At 29.3% G+C, this 22,701-nt stretch overlaps 2 protein-coding genes and 1 long non-coding RNA gene across 4 annotated transcripts in view; 1 reads left to right on the top strand and 2 right to left on the bottom strand.

Moving 5' to 3' along the window:
- CTL5 (C-type lectin 5) overlaps positions 1–10,431 on the bottom strand; it is a 22,551-nt gene extending 12,120 nt beyond the window's left edge. The window contains exons 1-2 of one of the 2 annotated variants that reach the window (XM_089170296.1): positions 7,229–10,431; positions 5,745–6,304 (exon numbers count right to left, since the gene is read on the bottom strand). The gene's annotated coding sequence lies outside the window, so the exon portion shown is untranslated. Of the gene's footprint in view, positions 1–5,744; positions 6,379–7,228 lie in introns of those variants that run through there. The other variant, XM_089170297.1, reaches the window with a different exon arrangement.
- On the top strand, positions 6,445–16,902 carry LOC149033200 (uncharacterized). The gene is made up of 2 exons (XR_016175944.1): positions 6,445–6,569; positions 6,641–16,902. It is a non-coding gene; the product is annotated as an uncharacterized LOC149033200 (long non-coding RNA).
- UBL3 (ubiquitin like 3) overlaps positions 10,581–22,701 on the bottom strand; it is a 111,722-nt gene continuing 99,601 nt past the window's right edge. Inside the window, exons 2-4 of the mRNA XM_015329496.2 lie at positions 20,194–20,302; positions 19,352–19,516; positions 10,581–18,339 (exon numbers count right to left, since the gene is read on the bottom strand). Of these exons, the coding sequence (XP_015184982.1) occupies positions 18,275–18,339; positions 19,352–19,516; positions 20,194–20,302 (339 nt within the window). The 3' untranslated portion in view covers positions 10,581–18,274. The remainder of the gene's footprint in view (positions 18,340–19,351; positions 19,517–20,193; positions 20,303–22,701) is intronic.

Raw genomic sequence — 22,701 nt, forward strand, 5'->3', positions numbered from 1 at the left:
GAAAAAACAAGAAATAATTTGTAAGGTTACGCCACATAGTTTCTTAAAACTTTGTATCATTTGGAAACCGTTCGTCGAGATGGCATTTTGTATTTTGTACATCATTATTAGAATAAATATTTATATATAAGAATAAAAGGATAAAAAAACTTGAACTTCAGTTTACCTCGAGTAAGGTTGGCTAAAGTGTTAAGAAACGATATCTCGTTCGACGAAGCGACACAAAACTTTACAGAACGAAAATTATACCTTATACCACTCACGAAACACTTTTAAAAGGAAAGTTTCGAGTTGGAACGAGGTGACGACTTCTAGAACGTTGAATAATTTCAATTTCCCTTTATTTTTCTTTTTTTTTTCTTTTTTTTTTTTATTCTTATCTCTCTCATCTTCCTTGCAGTTAACAATTTGCATTTAAACGGACTCCTCGAATAGAAGTTCAATTTTAAAGTCTTTCGAAGCTTTTCAAGTTTTTTCTAAAACAAAAAAAAAGAAAAATGTAAAAAAAAAAAAACCAATGATCAAAAACGTAGGACGATTTTTGTTGCTATTTTTTCACCCTCTTTCTTCTTCTTTTTCTTTTTTCGTCTTGTTTTCTGTTCTCGCGAGATGACACGCGATAAAAGAGGGTGAAAGAGACAGAAAAAAAGAAACTCTCGAAGTTTCAATGAATCGAAAGATCTCTTTCAACGGGGTAAAAAGAAGAGTTAGACTACTACTAGTCTAGCGAAAACGTGAAATAGCAGGAAGATCGAAACTTTGTTTTCGTTCGTCGAACGATGCGCTACATTAATAGAAAGGAAAGTTGTTCCAGAATCAGCTCATTAGTTCGAATATCTCTTCTCTTTCGGTTCAAGATCGATGGATCTCAAAACGACACGTGCATTGCCTCGGGCTTCCACTTCCACCTCTTCTTACTCTTCTTATTCTTCTCTTCGTCAAAAGAAGTAAAAAAAGAAATAATCATGAAACGAATACCGTTACCGACGTTGTGAATTTCTGAACAATGTAAACTTTTACAATGCTATTTTTGAGATTCTTGTATGCTCAAAAAAGAAAGTCTATAAATTATTTTATATAATATTAATGAACCAAAATTAAGTTAGAAAAATTTTGCTAATGAAAATGTCAAAAAAGAAAATAAAACGAGAAAGAATAAATAAATAAATAAAAAAACCGAATAAAAAGAAATGAAAAAGAAAAAAAAAGGAGAAGTAAGGGAGTATGAGGAAATTAGAATTTGTTATTAAGTATAATTAGTATCTAAGTGATAAATTAGAGTCTAACCTCATACTTTCTGAATGAAGTAAGCGCAAACTAGAACATTGGAGTCTTCCTCGATGGCCCACCTTACAAGGTCGACCGACGACATTTAATTTCGACCTCGTTCGGTCGCCTTTCTACCTCTCGAGGATTCAGATAGAGAGACCGGACACGTTCGCGGACTTGAAATGAATCGTAAACGGTAAAGGACGGGAGGGAGTACTACTACTCCTACTTCTACTACTACTACTACTACTACTACTATTACCATTACTACTAATACTATTATTATTCTTTCTAACAAGCTTTTCTAAATGTCTTGAAGGAACATTTCGTAGGGAAGAAAAGAGAAGAAAAGAAACTGAGGTGGAGAGGTTCAGAAGAAAAGTAATATATTAAAAAAAATCTACTAGAATTCGTAGTTTGCGGGTCACTTAGTCGTTTTGGGAAAATGATTATGACAATGTGAATGGGAATGAGAATGTGGCTGCGAACGTTGAATGAGAATGATAACCGTACACGACACCTCCTCTCTCGGAAAGAGAGATCGACCACGATCGTTCCTTTCTTTATGTGTGAGTAACAACTTGTGTATGAGTACCTGTATGAGTGGTGTAACCGTTAACTGGCCGGCATACTACTTTGATACCCGGTTTAACGCAACGATTCCAAACGAACTTTAACGTAGGTATACAAACTCGCGGTTAAGGCAAGCTTCTTCTTATTCTTCTTCTTCTTTTTCTTCTTCCTCGAATCGATTAAAAGGGCTTACTCGTTTAGTTTATAGCGATAACTCTACTTTTAAGACCGTATTTCTTCATTGTATTCCCAACGATTTAACGTATCGTCTATAACTTTGTTAGCATATCTTTTCTATGCCGGTTAATTTCGTTATTTTGATCCAATTCTTCTTTTTTTATTCGAACTAATTCATCCGAGCAATTTAAATAATTGATCTTATAACATATAGAAAGTTTAAAATTATTCAAGATTTTATTATATAAGCCAATAATTATGATAGTAGACTTTAGTAAAAAAAGAGATATTACAAAACTTGAGTTTATTATTTTATTATTATTTGTATGTTGAATTAAAATAGAAAATCAATTTTTTTTTAATTTCGTAACTTACAATTAGTCCAATTTAATAATTATCGACATATATATAATATTAATAGAAAAATTTGAAAATATTTTATTTTTTATCTTAAATATCTCGAATTTGAATAATGTAAATGTCATAAAAAATTAGAAAAAAATTTAATTCATTTGTTTGATAGTCAATTAAAAAGTAAATATCTTAAACGAAAATGTACGAGGGTAAATTTGGATAGTTAAATGATCGTTACACGTTGATCAGTGATTTTTAATTAATAGGGCAAACGTGTTTCTTTGGTTAGAGAGTTGGTCGGGTATTCGGGAACAATTTTCAAGCGAATTCCGATGTAACCGAAGGCGAGTGGAAGCGTAACGATGACCAAGAGCTCGAGGTTCAAACTTTTTGCCCGAAGCAACCAAGAAGAATGGCTCGAATGCGTTCCGAATAAACGCCGAGATGCCGTCGGTCCGTTTTTTACCATGGAAACAACGGTACAGCAAGCAGTGACGATTCAACTGTTGATAATTCGTCAAATAGTTAATAAATAATTTAATCTAATATAATAATTTTTATATTTCCGTTCCAAAGAAAAAAATTCGTGAAAAATTCTTTTTCTTCGAAATAAATTATTAAATTTTTAAATTTTTTTAAATTTCTCCGAAATATATATATATATTTACTTTATATATATATATATATATATATATATATATATATATATATATATATATATATATTTACAATAAAAATCTCAACTTATATAAATTTGATAAAAAAATTAATTACTCTTAAAAAGAAAAAATTTAAAAATAAAACGAGAGTAATCCGTTCTCGTAAAATACGATAATAATTAATGAAATAATGAAAATTATATATGAATTAAATAAGTCGCTATATTCTTGAAATATATGTCACTCCAATGCTAGAAATGAGATATTAATTAATCACAAAGAGAAATTAATTAATTCTTCGAGCTAATTAATCGCTCAGGCAGTTTGAGTTTGTGAATGTTCCCAGACAAATCGTTTCGGTGATGAACACTCGCCGTGTGGAAAGCGATCGTGCTTCTCTCGCAACAGACTGCGTGACTAATTGTTTTGACGACAAGCTTTTGACATTGTATGCAGATTAGACGTAGAGAACAAAAGAGTCGGGTGGTATATAAATTAGAAACACTCTACTAATTCGAGAGGACGCTAATTTCATACTACTATTGCGAACGCTTCTGTAGAACTAGGGTTTTATCAATATCGAAACACGAGAACGCTTTTCAGTATTTCAATTCTCAATAATCGATGAAAAGAATTGAATGAATTTCCTTGTGATGTTATATTGAAAATAAAAAATAAAAGAGAGAGAACGAATTTTTCTCTTTTAAATTTTAAATAAAATTTCTTTCACTTTTTTTCAATCAAATTTTTCAAATAATAATAATAATGAAACAAGTTATAAAAGAATAATTTTAACAAACTTGAATAATTCTCAATCATTTTTATAATGATTTTAATATTATACGAAGAAACTGAACAACATCTCTTTCGTAAGAGATTGCAATAAGAAATCAATATCATTTATTGAGTTTACTTTCGTGAAAGTACATGTATGTAGAAAGATGAAAAAAAAGAAAGAGATGTACATATATACATATATACATGTATACATATATAATATATGCAGGTGTTGACGATGTTTAAGTAGGCTTAACGAGAGAAGCATTTGATTTCGCAAAAGTAAGAAGCGTACGGTCAAAAGTCTTGTTCTCGAAAGTTGCTATAAGCAAACTTATTGCATATACCTAAGAGTATACATACATCTACGAAAAAGAAACAGGAGAGTATGGATTATGTACTTGCCCTGTAAGGAAGATACGTACGCAATCGGTTCTCAACGAGCCTAAAGATTCTTGCGCAAGAGTAGAGCTCGTTCTTCTACTAGTCTTGCGTTACAGAAATTTTTTTTAATACAGTTTTTTTTATTATCCTTTTTTTCTTTTTTTTTTTTACTATACTGGAGAAAGTAGGTATACGTTTAGCGATTGCACGATGATAACATTAACAAAATGTCTTTCACTGAATCACTTTTAATGAAATTTTTATGATCACATTCAGATTATATTCAATAACAATTACTTCGTTATGTAACGAGTTTGAATAACCATTAATAATTACATGTAAAAGCACTGTATACGTTACATCTTGCGGCTTAAAAATATCATTCATTTCTGTTGCGTTTGTAGGATATTAAAGTAATTGATGGAACGTATGTATACATGAACATTGATAAAAAAAATAATCTTTAATACAAATGTGTTTTCAATACAGCGATTTAACTTCTCTTTACATTTTTTATTTATCTAGATAATTGAAAAATAAAGTATTTTCATATGTAATTTTTAACGGTAATAATATGTATAATCAAAAAAATTTAACAATACTCTAATTTATAATTTATTATATTCTACAATTGGTTTAAAAATATATCCAATATATGTATGTGTGTATATATTAAAATAATATTCTACACATTTTTCAAAGAAAACGATTGAAGAACGTTTTGGTCTTATAAAACTGAAAATTTCGTGAAATAATTCAATGGTTTTGATTTTATATGGAAATGAAGCCTATAGTATAACATCATCTTCATAGATTATTCGAAGCGGGTCATTGCGTACGGAACCAGAACCTCAGCATGCATTCCGGATTTGATCGACGCGTAGCTAACGAGTTATAAGGTTATCGACACCTTCTTAACAACATAGTAATAACATGACTAAACTATTATTTTATCTTTTATTCTTATTATTTTCTTCGTAAAATTTTAAATCATACAAAATGAAAAAATTAAATGTATTTTAAAGGATTTATTTTTTGGTTCCTTTTTAAATACACATTATGTAAATTCCTTTTTGTTTTTTTTTTGTTTAACAGATAAAAAGACAGGTATTTGGAAGACGTCATAGGTCATAATGCCGTCGCATACTTAAAATAAACGTGCGGTATGTGTGTAGAAAAATATAGATGCCAACGAAAATTATGTGTATATATATATATGAATATAATATTGCAGATTTATTTGTGACTAAATGTTAAAGAATGAAAAGAAAAGAAATCAAAAAATGCTATGAAAAGACGTATCGCTAAATTCGCATATAAATCAAATGAAGGTAATTATCTTACAATTTTACAATAAATCAAACAAGAACAACAACAAGTAAAATGATATTAAGACTAAAACAATAGATTAGAAAATGAAAGAAATTATTTCATTGATAAAATGTCATAAGCCCAATATATATTAAAAATTTTTAATAATTCATATACTATCTAATTGAAGCAAAAAAAAGAAAGAAAATAAAAGAAGAAAAATTAAAAAATCGTACTCACTCAAAAACTTTTAATAAACACCTTTCCTTTTTCTTCTTCTTCTTCTTCTTCCTGTTCTCTTCCTGTTCGATATAAACTCGGGCAGTATAAATCGGAAAGGATTTCTCGTACGCGAGAAGAATCCAACGGCGATTGGCAGAAAGAGGCCGAGAGAGTGTTGAGGAAGAGAAGTAGAAAGAAGATCGGTCTTACGAATTGGAAATACAAAGAAGGAATGAACTGACGGTGGATCGTGATGAGCCAGTATATAGTCGGCCCACATTCCCTTGGTGCTACGAGTAACCTAAATTTCCCCCACCATTTTAATGTTAAAGCTGGGCATCGAGTCCGGGGCATCGCGTGCGTGTACCTGGGAAATAACCCCACCTGTCCTCTCTCCTCTTCTCTCACTCCCTTTCTTTTTCTTTTAGTCGCTCGTTAAAACTGATCACATGTTAGTATTAGGTAGCCAACTGTAGGAGTCGTCAGTTCATGACGACGAGACAATCACCTCCGGTTTCCCCTTTCACCTTTTTTTCGACCATACCAATTTATGTAATCCTTTTTTTCAAAAAGATGACCTAAAACGAATTAGTAACAATCAAAAAATGGACTCAACTGCAAATGGTAACTTACATTAGTCGCAACTATGTCTCGCGAAGGCCGTTACTTTTCAACTATGCTAGACGACGTTACCTTTTGTCGTTAGGACGAGATGTCAGAGTAGAAAAAGAAGAAGGAAAAAGAGGTATGAGAAAAAACACGAAGATCCGTAAAGAAGCTTTCGTAGAATAAATGAGAAACGTTGTTGTTGTTGTTGTGCAACGATGGAAAAGTCGTTGAAAGGTATAGAGAAGTATTGAATGTACTTTGTATCTTTTATAGCTACCCGATGCAATAAGTCTCTTTTATTGTAGGTGTACGCAGCATCTGTAAATACACTATAACCGTGTACATTTATAATGTCTTTTAATTGCGTAAATTCACTGATGAAAAATGTCTTCCTTCATTCAATGGATAACCTCACAATCGTTCATTCAATATAAAATGTACTTTCGATGGACTTTTCGCCTTTTGAGATCTATAGAATGTGTCACATAATGAACTATGATAAAACATCAGACATTTGGATTATTAACCGGCAAAGAGAAATAGGCTTTTAAATAAATATATACTATATATATATTCGAGTTTTACAACTTTTCGATTACCCAACGATTAACGATCAAAGACGATTACCAATTTGCTTTTCACCTTTAACGTAGATCAGCAAAATTGCAATTTCATATTTTCACATGCCAAACTCGATGATGCACTTAGTTCTTCTCCATTCCTTAAAACGAAAGCGCACGTTCCGTCTGATTAATGTACACATGTAGGAACCTTCTGCAATTACTATGATGACCGAAGAAAAAACGAGAAGAATAAGAAGAAGAAGAAGAAGAAGAAAAAGAAGCTCTCTCAATGCTAAAGCGTGTTGCATCGCTTTTCGAGATTCATCTCACCGTCCACGCTCATCGCATTCGTCACGTTGCCTTTCTTTCTTTCTTTCGTACAAACGCGATCATGCTTTCCCATTTTCATACCACGAGTCTCATGATCCAGACTACGAGCTTGAATTTCTCATCCGACCCAACTTGTTTCCGACATCCTTGATCTAGATCAATCGCATCAAGGATCTCTTCCTTCGACCTTTCCATTTTCTTTTTCCTTAAAAATGAAAAATAATAATAATTCAATAAAAGACTAAAATATTCAAAAGAAGTCGTAGATAAAAAGAAGTTGTTTGCCTTTTGTGAATGTATAATATAATTTTTACAAGAAAATCATTAATCTAAAGAAAATAAAGACCCAACGAACTTTCAGATTATCTAAGATTAAACTCGAGTATCTTGCAAGGAGCTTCAAGAAGGAAACTTTTCTTCCTTCTCCTTTTTCTCCTCCTATTCCTCCTCCTCCTCCTCCTCCTCCTTTTCCTTTTCCTCGATCTTTCTTGAATATCTATCTTTCGTATAAACTCATTAACCAAACATAAAAGCAAAGAGATTGGTAAAAGCAATTAACATTTAAAACAACATATTCTTGATGGTTTATTCTATCAAAATATATCCTTTTGATTTGCCCATTTTTTCCGTTGTATTTCTTTTTTTAATCTTCGCAAATCGCTCTGTGAAAGATTACATATTGAATATTCATAAGAATAGTTTACATTTGCCCAAAGACGAATACGTTTCTTCGCTTAACACGTTGTAGGAGCTAGATGAATGTCTTTTTTCGCATTTACTTTATTATGCATGGAACAATCCTGAGATCTTTTTCTCTCTCTCTCTCTCTCTCTCTCTCTCTCTCTCTTTTTTCTCTTTTTATCAACCTTTCTTTTTTTTCTTTCTTTTTCTTTTTATCTTTTTTAATCTCTTATAATGACTTAGACGTTTATTCGTAGAAGAAATTGTCCTTATTCAAGATGTTATTTTTTTCCATTTATTTCACTTCTCTGTCATGGAAAAACGATTCGACGTAAATTGTCAAACAAATTTCACTCTCTTAAAGAGGGGAATTGTACGTTAGTGGAACGTCTATAGAATATCGCGAAGAACATTAAAAGCGAAACAACACTCGCGTTTTCCAAGTGCAACGATCTTTTCTTACAATTTCTAATGTATCGAATAAAATACTTGTACCGTTAAAATTAAATTTCTATAAGATAGTTAATCCATGATAATTCCTTGACTAGTTCGTAGATCTTCGAAATGTTTCGTAGTAATTTATATTTATATTGTTATAACAATAGAAAATGTGTTTGTCTAAGAAATGGAATACCTCTCCTCTCTGACTCTAATTAAAATCTAGCTATAACAACTTGATTACGAAGAGAAAGGAAGAATAAAAGAAATTGTTTTCAAACTATACTATCTTTTCCATTCTATCCAAGAGTAAAAGGTAATTTTCTACGAACATTTGTTGCAAGATGCTCCTCTACCTTTATCTTCCTCCTTTTTCTTTGATAACGTTTTAACTCATGAAAGTGCCACACTTTAACGCTAAATGTCTCAAACGAATTTGCCATAAATACCTTCAGCTTTGTATCCTTCACTAAATACGAAAATAATTACCAACTCGATAGCAATGCTTAAATGCGAAAAAAACAAACATTTGGTATTTGTTAAATATTTGTTGTCAAAAAATTTATTGAAAAATAATTCGTCAATATATGTAAATATTTAAAAAATTTGTTCTATATAAGGATTATTCATTTAAATCATATAATATTATAAATTATATTAAATAATTTGAAATATTTTCTATTGGAAAGATAGAGGGAAACAGCACAGAGATATAAAACGCATTGGCTCGTTAAGACAGCAGGATGCAAAATGTGGTAATGTTTATAAAAGACAAACACCTTAGACGCTAGCACTGTGTTTACGTTTTATTCGATTACTTAATCTTTTCAGACTTTTTTTTATCACGCGAACTATTTTGATGATATGTCTTTCGTTAGTTTACGTAATCTAATAAATTATTTAATTTTTCAAATGAACTTAAATTAAACTATAACATATACAAATGAGCCAACTCCAAATAAAGGGAGAAAGGAAATCGATAAGCTAATTTAAAATCTTATTTTTTGCATAGATAATATAAATGAAATCGTTTAAAAACGATTTCTCATCTTTTAACACGTACGTGAGAAATAAAAATGTGTTATATAAAAATCTGTCTTCGTAAAAAAAAAAAATAAAATAAAATTGTATGTAATGTTGCATATATATATATATATTACATTTTAAACACGTTTCTCTAACGTCAACTTTCTCATAACTTCTTCACATATTTCGCATAAAGTTAACATGAAATTTATCAAGAAAATTTATCGATAACGATCAATGACATTTACTTGCCTAAGAGAATTTTTCAGCTGTCGTATTATGGGAAATTCATTCGATCGATAAAAATATTTGATTTATGTGTATTGCGTAGTAGTAGATAGAGTACGACAATTTTACATACTTCTCTTTTCAAAAAGATATTTTATAAGATATTCTTAATAAAAAAAATATTATATATAATATATTAAATAATTATATGGTATTAATATTATGTGTGTTTGAATTTTCATTTTATGTTAAAAGTCAAAATCATTCAGAAAATTAAAACGTTATTTGACATATTTATTATAAAAAGTAATAAAAATGTGTAAAAATTAGAAAATTTTTAAATAATAAAATACATTGCGTGATCATTTAGATGAGTCCTGTTAAAAAAATTGTTTATTTTTTTATTATAACTAAAGCGTCTAGGGTAAAATCTCTGTTTAAGTTGGCCAATCTGTTATTTTGCGCATGCGTGTAAGATACTTAAACTGAGTTAATATGTAGCACAAGCTGTTTTTTAGTAAACCAGAAAACTATTGGTCAACAATATTCAATGGTCAATAACGATTGGTTAATAGCACGTGCATATCATCAATTCAGAATAACAATTTATTGAAAACAGCCTAAAGACAAAATTATTAAACATTTAACATACCCTATCTTATAATTATTAATTTAGGAATATATGTAAAAACAAAAAACTAAATTTAAATGTAAAAGATCAATTTTTTTTATGTAATATAGTTTCGACGAACTATATATATATATATATTGTTCCGAATTTAAATTCGACAAATTTTAACGCCCAAGAAAACTCTAATCTTTAATAAATGATCTTCGATGTATACGATTTTTATTATATATCTTTTTAACGAATTTGCATTAAAAGTTAAATTTTTCATTTTTTTTTCAAATTGCATATACATACAAATAACGAAAATTTCCTATTTTTATTTCACGGGAATAAGAACAACTCTTCATGTCCCATTATGTCTTTAACTTTATTTTTTTTTTTATTATCCTCGTACTAAGAACTAAGCCATTAGTTGCGGTTAAAATCCTCGTTGATTTAACATTAAAGACAAAAATATGATCTAATATGTACAAATGAGATGAGTAACGTAAGCTTAATCATTAACTTCTTCAAGGATTAGACAGATTGATATTCATTACAAAGTGGCACAGTATACAAACGCTATACACAGTTTAAGAATCGTTTAATTATTTATGTTCATTAATTAGTCCTTTTTTTTATTTATTCTTTTAATATTCCAGAAAAGTGCTTATGACGTATATTAAGATCAAGAGCTTAGTGACATATATTTATAAAGAATATTCAATTGTTGTATCGGACAGTAGTACGAAGTCCACATTTGCGAAAATATACTCCTTTTTTTCGTGGAGAAGTCTGTTTTCATGGATCCTCTTTTGCAGTACCATGCCCCATTATAATAAATCAATGTCTTTTTATTATTCTCTTTCTGTTTCGTTTTCACTCACTCACTCTCTCTTTCTCTCTCTCTCTCTCCCTTTCTTTCTCTCTACCTTTCTCGCTTTATATAACAGTTTGAAAATAATAACAAACGTATGAATGTATATGTTCATTTTGTTTCACTCTCGATCGATTCACTGTGAAAACAATCGAAAAATTTTTGTGTATGCTAATATAAATCGAAATGTTTAATTATTCTATATACACGTGAACGGTATCTATGACGTTTCATTATTATTATTATTATTATTATTTTTTGTTGTTGTTTAATTTCTATTCTTTCAATGATAAAACGTAGAAGAAATGATTTCTTTCTTTTAATAATAATATCAAATGTATTTAATATATCACTGAGAAATAAGTAATATATTTTAATTGGGTTTGTTTAATAAGAGGGATTATAGTGTAAGCCAAAAATACAGAATATTCTAAAAGTTATCGCGATTTCTTTTTTTTTAATGAAAATCGATGATTTCTTAACGATTAAGGCTTAAACAAGAAAACTCCGTAAAATCGGTCTATACACATTCATCTAAAAATTCTTTACTGGCATCAAATCAAAGCAATGATTGATTATTACACGATATCTTTCTTTTTTTCTCGATAATTATCAGCGTTATTTGGACAATTCTTTTTTTTTTATATGCAAGATAGTATAATTATACATTGATTATTATTACTTCACTATACATATGTGACAAATATTAAAGTATGCACAAAAAACCGGTTGAACGTAGGCCATTTGCCGTTGCAAAATATTTTCTTATTATAATACCAAATCAAAGATAAAACAACGTATAATTATCTTAAATGCTTTTTATATATTGATAATGAAAATTTCGTTTGTATTTAAAAATATGACAAGTATTGGGAAAGCGAATAAAAATCAAAAATTATTTTTCACGAGTGTTCTCAAGAACGACACGAATGATTAGGAACGTTGATTTACTAAAATTCAGCTACTCCTCTCAATGAAAATATAACATTTCGTATTGATAAAAAGCATCCCTAAATAAACGTTAATTAGAATTTTTTTTACTGATTGAATATGATGTTATAATATCTCTTACAATCGAATTTGTCGATAAATACAAACGTAACTAAAAGTCGTTAAAATTTGAAACAACACTTTCCAGTGTTCATAACATTTTATTTCCACATTTTATGGGACGGCCAGTTAGATACGTTTTTATAAGTACTTTTTTATTTTTTTATTTTTATCTTTTCTTTTTATCATTTATCTTTAACGAACGAAAACGAACAAATGAAATTAATATTTTATTCGTAGCGATTATGACCAAAACGGTCGTTTATATTAATTTTAATTAATTCGATTATAATTGCAAATTGCGAATTATAAAATATTTCGCTAAAATAACGATTTTCAAAATGTTTCACCATTTTAATCGATTTTTCATACTTTTTGAACTTGTATAACACGTTATGAATTACGGTTATTGTTATAAATAGTTTTTACCATCTATAAAAATATATATTCATTATTAACAAAAAAATTAATAGCAAATGAAATCTATTGCATTTTCTATTAGGAGCTGAAATCGATCATTTTTAAAACTATCTTTCTTTCTTTTTTTTTCTTTTTTGTACAGTTTTTTTTTCTTAAATTCAAATACAAACTCGTCGATTCAAATTTTATATCTTATTATGAGAATTTCAAATTACGCGAATTTTTTATTGAACACGGCAACGCTTCAATTAAATTAGCTATTTACTACATTCAAGTTAATTAATCATTCAACGAATGTTCATATTCATATTTATTCATCGGCACCGATCGATATCGCTAATGAAAAGAAAACATTTTAATCGGAAAATTTTACAAGTATCATTATAATTTATAATACGTTTTTTTTTTATTTCTAATAGAATCTCTTCTATCTGTTCATTCTAATTTTTCGTTTGAAGAAACGTACGCATAATGTTTCCCTAGTTTTCTTTTTCGACAATAATTGTCTCGTCATCTTTAACGTTTATTATTCATTTCGTCAATTTTATATTCAATTAATAATATTACCGTTTTTGAAATACTTAAATTTCGCTTTTAGCTGATTAGAAACTTAGGTTTAACAAAACAAAACAAAACGTACCTGATAATCTGGTTTCGTTCATAAAAATTAAAGAAGATAATATGCATTATTTAAGTTCCTTTTTTTCTGCCGGTTTTTATTTAAAATCCAAGGTGATATTTTGAAATTCACAAGTCTAGACTTGTTCACGTAATAATATTCATTAGCGATATGTAAATGTCATCAAATTAAAACATTATTTCCACGAATACTGTTATCAAAGTATTGATTTCCTATCATTATCATTATTATTATTAATATTATTATTATTGTTATTATTATTATTATTATTATTATAAAAAAATCTCATAACACTCTGGCAATATTAACATTAATGTGTTTTTAAATTAATAATAATAATTATAATCTTTGTAATCAACGTATATTTCTTTTTTTTCTTTTCTTTAAATGATCGAAAAGGTAACTGTTTGCTTTTTTTTTTATCGTGCTAAAGCAATAAAAATTACGTAAAGGCACGATCAAACTCTTTCGTAAGTTCGATTAAAAATAATTTTTTTGTAAATATCATATTTGCCAATGAAAAATTCAATTGTTCTTTTTTTACATGAGCTAGCAATGTTTTTTTTTCGTTAGATCTTATTAGCTATGATCTTGATATGATTGATGCATGTAAATATTCTTAATAATCTGCCTGCATATTTAAGAATACCACAATCATTTTATTATCATTTTCAATTACTTCTTTTTTTATATGTTATTTAAATAGTTAAAGAGATTAACTATGCATTATTATGTAATATAATATTACGTATTCAATCGAATTTGAAATGTTAATACATGTGTATATAACGCTAATCGTTAATTCGATATCCCTTTTCTGAATATAATACAGCTAATTAAATTCTCGAGATTATTTATATGTAATTAGATATCTCTAAAATTATTTTAAATATTAAATAATAGGTCAAATTTGACAGAATTATTCCGATAATTATTCTGTCATTGTTAAAAATCATTTATTAAGACAATTATTTAAATAAAAGATACTTTGTTTATCGTTATTTGTGTTTCACACAACGAAATAAAAACAAAATATAATAATAATAATATTATAATAATAATAATATTATAATAATAATAATAATAATAATAATAATAATAATAATAATAATAATAATAATAATAATAATAATAATAATAATAACAATAATAATAAAAAAAGGAAAAAGAATATTATGTTTTAAAAAAGTTTGGAAAAAAAATATGAACGAAGAGCATCGTACGATGATATTGATGAAATATCTATATTCATTTTTATTGTTTTAAAGTAATATTGCAACGTCAAAGGTGCTTCACAATATGTTCGTAGAGCGGTATTGTTCTCCTTTCAAAAATTGTCATTTTTTAATTTAATGATTACCGTATATGAAATTTCATATTTACGTAATACTTTTACTCGAATTGTAGGCAACGCATAATAAATAAGATACGCATTTGTAAGAATTTGAAAACTATACATTATCATATTATTATATTTAAACAATGACATGAAACTTGTATAAACAATTAGTTGAAATACTTCCTTTTGTCATTTAAAAACGATTTTTTTTTAGTTTATCTTCACACATTATTACAATGTATCTAAAACAGAAATAATTTTTGTTTATATAATTCACGTTCATATCGACAATTCAAGTAAAAGTTTCGTATTTTCGGAGTCAAAAATTTCAGTAGGGAAAATTATACAAATCGATAGTTTAATCGCTCAAATATTATTAAACTATTATATATTATATAACGGGGAGAAGATCAACAGAATCTTAAGAATACTTTAACTTTTGTTTGGTGACATTAGGAGTACATTCATGATGAGATAGTGTATCGTTCTCCATTCTTTGTCTTTCTTATATTTCTTTCCTTTCTTATTTTTTTCTTTTTGCATTTTGATAAATCATGAATATAATTCATATATATTCATTAGGATGTGTTCATTCGCAATCTTAAAACTTATATACTAAACAATTTCTTTTTATGGTGTTTAAACAGCATCTACGATTAATCTATGTCTTAACATTACATTAAAAATGAATAGAAAAATTGCGAACTAATTAAATTAATGCTGTTTTGTTTTTAAGACACCCGGCGACTAATGAACGTTGTCGCTAAGTAAAAAAAATAGCAAAAAAGAAATTAATTCCATCGCTATAACGAAAATATCTGCTGGCCATTCTCATAAACCAGTATTTTGTACATAGTTCTTTAAAACGTTATTACGTTTTTCTTTTTTTTCTTTTTTTAAATTTTTTTTTCTTTTCTTTTTTCTTCTTTTTTTTTTGTTCCATATAATTTTGATATTTTATAGAGAAGAAGAACACGAGAGAAGAACAAAACTAAGTCGTTAGAAACGATATCGGCGAGCACTTAAAATGTATAAATTACACGTATTAATAATCAACGTCTTAACTATTACGTAGGTATTCGAGCGAATATATATCTCTCGATGAAAATATTCGGAGCTTATCTCTGTAAAACAGAATTGTTTAATATTACGTTGTTTCAGGTTTATGAGCTTAGCGAATACTCCCATTATTTATTTGCCTTAGCTATAAACGTGTGATCGGTTGGAGTTTTAAGAGAATAAATAAAATAACTTTACAAATGTTAATTTTGATGAATTTCACTATATAAGAACATCATATATATATATACACATGTTATGCATTGGAAAGTCATAGTAGGGTACAGTTTTTTTTTCGCTTCTTTATAGTAGAATATGCATAGAATAGGTTTGTTACAACATATAATGATTTGGTTGGACCTAACTATAATAATCAATACTTTAATGCGTCCGCCAGCCCGACGCGACTGGTGGGATAGGAGGTGGGAGTGGAGTCGGAGGAGGAGGGAGGGAGCGTAGGTCGGGTGTCATTCATTCGGTGATTTTAGGTCCGATTCGTAATAATGGACGGGGGCAGAGAGTACACGGAGAAGGAGGAGGGGGTGGAGGAAGATGGATATTCAAGGGAGGAAAGGAGACAAAGATAGGATGAGACAATAAGAGTTCCGAAGGAGGATAAGGGGGAGGGAGAGTCTAACAGGAAATATATTTGAGTTTTTATTTTATCATAACTACCATTAGAGATCCAATGTGGTTTTCTTTTTTTCTCTTTTCGTTCTTTCTTTATTTTTCATCTTTTTTTCTTTTTATCAGTTTTTTATTATTATTATTATTATTCTTATTTATTATTATTATTATTATTATTATTATTATTATTATTATTATTATTATTATTATTATTATTATTATTATTATTAATCTCTTTTACCTCGTTCCTTGGTAATCTTATTCAGAATACTAAACTTTTAAGTGGCGTCATAATATTACTTTAAATTCATGATAATAAAGTCTATTCGTATGAGAGTTTAACTGCGTGTCAACGTGTCTCATACCATATATATATATATATATATAATATAATTTTAATAATAGTATTGTATATAATATATTTACTACTTGCATATCACAACATAAATTTTTTTCTCTCTGCTCTCTCTCTCTCACTCTTTCACTCTCACACTTACTCATTCACCCGCTCTTTTTATCTCGCTCGTTTACTTTCTCTCCCTTCTCCCTTCTCTATCTCTCTCTTTTTTCTTTTCTCCACTAGTTTTTTTTCTTGTTTTCTTTTTGATATACGACACACTCATGTACACCACCAAACATACACGCAATTTTCTTCCATACGCGCGATTGACATATATCATTCGTACAGTGTTTTTTTTTCGCAAACACACTCATATGATTTATTTTTTTCCATCTACATAATTGTTATAACGCTGCGGTAGTCGAGTAGTGGTTGAGTTTTTAAGCATTGTAGCGTCTTTCAAGAGAGCTTTATTTATCCTTTAATTATCGAAACTCTATGTTCATTTTTTTTTCTTTGCTAATTTTTATTTTCCATCAAATGAAAGATGAGATAATAATAATGATAATTCTTTTCTCTGTCTTTCTTTTTTTCTTTCTTTCAATTTCTATCTTTATCCTTTTTTAATCTCGATCGAAACTTTTCTCACCGCAAAATGCATACTGAAGGGGGAAAGTGTTGGAACAACAACTAGTTCTTTTTCTTTTTAATTTTTTTTTCTTATTCTTGTTCTCATTTTCTTGCTTGTCTTTTTCTCATACAAGGCGACAGCATAGGATACGATCAAGATCTATACATTTTTAGATCATTTTAACTGAACAACAGCAATGCATAGTCGCGATGATCCAATGATCGATAGAGTCTGATCGAAAACAGCTATAGCACACAACACACTGGCTCCATCGAAAGACTATAAAATAAGCATTTTTTATTCAGTGCAAAAAACACCGAGCAAAGTGTACGCGTGTATGTGTATACATGTGTATGTTTATGTTTGAGGTGTATATATATGTATGCATGAACTATGTCTCGTTTTATAAATTATACACATGGCAATACGTTCTCGATAAGAAACGAAAATTAGAATTTATTATAATTTCAGAATCGTATTTCATTCTTATTTTTTCCAATAGTAACAATAACTTTCTCTATTTGGTGGATGTCATCGTGTTCGTTGCTATAGATCAATCATTGTCGCGTTATCAATAATCATTATACGATATATATCTTTTCATTCGTCTAATAATTTCACACATGAAAATGTCTTTTTTTAAATTATTTTTTTTTTTAAATTCAAAGAAATATTATTTGTCTTTCTTTCTTTTTATATTCTATCCTTGTCTATTTTAAATTCATGAAATTTTATATATCGAGTAACGTGTCAAACGTTTATGTGTACGTTTATATGTGCTTGTCTCATTTTCTTGTTCCACGCTTTCAAATTCTTTCTTTTTTTACTATTTTTTGTTAAAATTTCTTTTCTTTCCTTTTACCTTCTAACTGTCTCATTTTTTTGTCTCATTCTATTTTTTTCTACCGATCTCAACAAGTAAACGAGTAAAATTACGTAATAATTTGTGCTACATTGCTCATGAGCTCAGCCACTAGCATTTATACATCAGCATAAAACCTTAGAAATCATGGCTCAGCTCGAAGTTATTCGTGCTGGGCTCACATTTAAACACGACCTCAGAACATCCAGGGCAGCCGATTAAAGTATGCAGCAGGAGGCTGAGCAGCAACTGCTACCACCACCTTTACTTTTTTGCCTTTGATCTGAAACAAAAAGGGAAATGATTTCACATTATGTTTCTTATAATTTATATAATACGATCATGATATTAGTTATTATGAAAAAATTTACGACGCTTGTATTTTTGATTGGTTTTTATTTTATTTTATTGAAAATCGCACTACGTAAACATAAACGTGAACATTAAATGAGGTAAATAAGGAAATGTGATAATCGAGAATGATAGTACAAATATTATGTAAAATAAATAATTATAAATAAGATCAAAGCAAAATGCGTTTGAATAAAAATATAACTATTGGTAATGATTTTTGCATCGCAAATAAATGTTATCGAAATATTTTCAAATGTTTTTAAACGAGAATAAGGATATTTTTGTGAAGGATTAAAAAGGTATTTGAGATTCATTTATAACATAAGAATCAAATAATCCTAATTAGTTATCGTTGTAGTCAAGATAGTCAGGTTGAATATACATGTACTGACCATTAGATAGGAAACTTACAAGGAATGAAAATGTTTGTCATTGTTTAAACGTATCCTATAAGTAAGTACGTAATCTAAAAACGCGTGAGAGAAACATTAGCATTGTGTAACATAATTATCTATTTTCATGACCAACAAGAAGCAACAGGTTAAGAGAAAAGAATCTTTGAGATTGCTAACATATCTCATTACTTTTGATAGTAAAGATAGTGGTAGACGAAATTACGGGTATTATTTTTTTTATTCGCGTTAAACTGCTATAAACCTCCGTTTTAATTACTCGAAATTAATCGCGGGGTTTTTAAGTTATGAGCACGCATACTTCTCGACGAAAAAAGAAAGAAAGAAAAAGAAAAAGAAAAAAAAATAAAGCCAAAAAAGACTATTGCAATCGTGACTAATTGCAATTTTATTAATGAAACGTTTAAAATTTCACGTAACAAAGGTATATATATATCTCAAGAATAAGGAAGGAGGGAGGAGGGGAAATAAATTAAAAGACGAGAAAAACGTGAGAGGTTGTTTTTTTTTTTATTTCTCTCCTCTTACCTTGGGAATTAGGCTCGGGAAGATTTTCTCGTGGTACCAAATGCATCACCGTGGTTTTCCCGAAAGGAAGCCCAAGTGCACCGAGCGTGACATTGCTGTGCAGAAAACGACCCTGATAGATTAGCCGCAGGATCTCCGCTTTGGCAACAGCCTCTTCCGCCCAGTCTGAAGAAACAAAAGTATTCTTTTAGCACTGAAATACCTTTTTTGTGATCTGCATTTTCGAGCTTCCACAAGCTTAATCTTTTAAAACGTCGAATGAAGAAATTGAAAGATGCTTCGATTAAAAACTCGATAATCTTACTAAACTATTCAAAAAATAAAAAGAAAGAATCTTTTAATTTAAAAAAAAAAAAAATCTTTTCAATAAATTACAGATCCGTTTTCTCGTTTGTTTGTTTTCTCTCTCTCTCTCTCTCTCCTAAAATCCGACCACCGATTATCAAATTTTATAATGGATTGATTGGTAATTATAAGAATGACGTATAATCGATAAGAAAAGCATCGAAAAGATTTCATTTAGTTTAAAAGAGTTAAATTTAAACTCAAGAACCATACAACATGTTCAGCTTACTACTCTCTTCTTCTTTTTCTTCTTGTTCTTCTTTGCTTTGCTAGTGATTTACGAGGATCAACGATGATTTTTCAATCCACGAAGTTGTTTGAAAGATTCTCGATACAATATAATCGACAGTAGCTTAGCTCGGTCTCATAAATCTTATGTTCCGTTTGAATTAAACCGACTACTAACGATCGCCTTTCCTATCCGGTATTCTCTCTCTATCCGGTGTGTTCTACACACAGAAGCATCTGCGGAATGTCGAAATCCAATAACAACCTACCTTCCGGCCAGTTTTCAAACACATGGTGCGCTATATCCCCCGCGGAGTCGCTCGGACTGAATAGGAACTCTTTTGTCTTACCACTGACGAGGATGAGGCGTAGATTTATCTGTAACATATCAAAAGCAACAACATGAACAAAAATTCCGAATATTTTTTGAACATTAAACTAACAAATATACTTCTATATTTTCATTAAGTAACGTACGACGTAGACATATGTGTTAAATAATCTCTCATTGTGTAAATCCACCATTCTGTAAACATTTTCTGTCGTATATCCTCGATTAATTATGTTTGATGCAAGATAGACAAAATTATTATTTATTTTTATTAGATATATATATATATACAACGCGTATTTTATACATGTTAAATTAATCGAATCAAAGGTATTACTTACACATATATGTATTTTTATATTAGCATAAATAAAAACTAATAACGTTTTAGCGCCAACAGCAATGTGTCGGTAATTGTATAGTACGAAAAGTTTTAATATCAAGTTCTTTAATATTTGTATTTTTTTATTTTCTATTTGGTTTCTTTTTCTATTTTTAATCTATTACGAAAAAAAAAGTATCGATTTCATATCTACCTATCTCGCAAAAGTTATTTTTTTTTATTTCTTTTTTTCCCTTCCCAATATCATTTCAACGTCGGATGAATTTTTTCAATCTTCACGAACGATCGGATCTCTATAATAAAAAGACCGAAGGGTATATACTATTAGTATATATATATATATGTTCTTTCTTCCCCCCTCTCTCACCCTTCCTTCTCTTCTTTCTTTCTTCCTTTCTTTCTTTCTTTCTCTATTTCTGCCTCTCTACCAGTTTATCTATCTAACCAACTATCTGCGACACTTCAACACGAATCTATCGACCCGAGCACCCTTTCCGTAACTTCCATCCCTTTTCTGCGACAAACGAGTTGGCGCTTTTGGACAAGGCGCAGGGCTCTTAACCGACTTTTTTTTCTTCCTTAACCGCATATCCATCGAGTCTTTTTCTTCCTTCGTGTACTTGCGGATCACAACGTGAGGAAAGTATTTTCTCCCGCAACATCTCATATTTTTTTTTCATATGTATTTCTTCGTCATTCTACACATAATTCTTTATGATCCTTACTAGAGGTCAATACATCACAAAAGTATTTGAAATACAATTTTTAATTGGATTTTTATCACTTACTTTTATACATCGTTGATATTATACGATGTATATATATTCTTTTTTGTTCTTTTCTTTTAAAAATGTAAAATAAATAAATAATGCAATTTTTGTTATAAATACTAATTGTAAGAGATATTTGCTTCTATTTATTTCCATTAAAAAAAGCAGGCTTTATCGGTCAATCACGTGTTAGACATAAGAAAATGATATATAAGTTCATGATATATCTAATAAAATAAAACAAATATTTTACTTTTGTGATAAAGTGTTGTTTAACACGTTAACGTGAGAGACGGGATCGTAGTTTGTATGTCATTCCTTCCGATCGATAATTTTATTATTACTATTTCTTTTTGTCTCCATTAAACCGACGATTAATTTGAATAAAAAGTTTGTACCATCAGTGGTAACAAACAATCATACATGTAACACTGGTGGATGCATCCACTGTGCATTAACCGCTTTATATTTGTTTGTATTTTATATTCTTTTATACGAATTATTTTTACTAAAAAAAATAAAAAGGAAAAAACAAAAGAGGAAGGAAAAATGCAAGTATAAAAAAGTATTAAATAAAGATCGATATTAAAGAAATTTGTTGTCGTGTATTCATATTTATATTCTATATATTATAATATTAAATAATATTAAATTATTTATATACATATATATATATATGTACATTGATAAAACTTAATCCTTAGTGCAACGGATGTTTCTTTTTTTTTATTATTATTATTGTCCTTATTATTTAATCGTATTAAAAAGTTTTCAAATTAAGGGCGTTTTTCGTTGGTATGTACTTTGGCGAATGCGAATTCAATTATCGAACGAGAAGCAGTCGGCATAAATAATCACGGACGTCGAGTAGGAGAGACAGAGAAAGAGTGAGAGGTGGAAGAGCAAGAGGTGGAAACGGGAAAGGGAGAGGAAGACTCGATAAAAGGGTGTAGTCTGGAGGGGCTTCAGGTCGAAAGAGAGTAGAGAGGAGAAGGAGAGGGCGGTAGGGCTTTACTACGCCCAGCTCGTGACCCTTTACGGTCTTTGCGGTCGCAAGAATCCGTTGTTCGGCCGCTAAAGCGTAAATCATTGTCCTCGTCGCACGAATTATCGGCCGATGCTAAAGGCATACACACACGCACACACGCACATACACACATTCATACATGGTATACACATAGGGTCCTTCGGCTCAGCAAATGCTGCCAAACGCTTGGCCAACCCTTTAGCGAATTTGATAATGTCACCTTGGCACGATCATTCCTTTAACTTTGATTCATACTTTTTACATGGAATAATACAAAAGTCAGATAAAGGTAAAAAGAAAAAAGAA

This window comes from Polistes dominula, unplaced genomic scaffold (genome assembly GCF_049000335.1).
Source record: "Polistes dominula isolate Pdom_NZ unplaced genomic scaffold, Pdom_raw_medaka contig_15, whole genome shotgun sequence".
NCBI classification, from domain to species: Eukaryota; Metazoa; Arthropoda; class Insecta; order Hymenoptera; family Vespidae; genus Polistes; species Polistes dominula.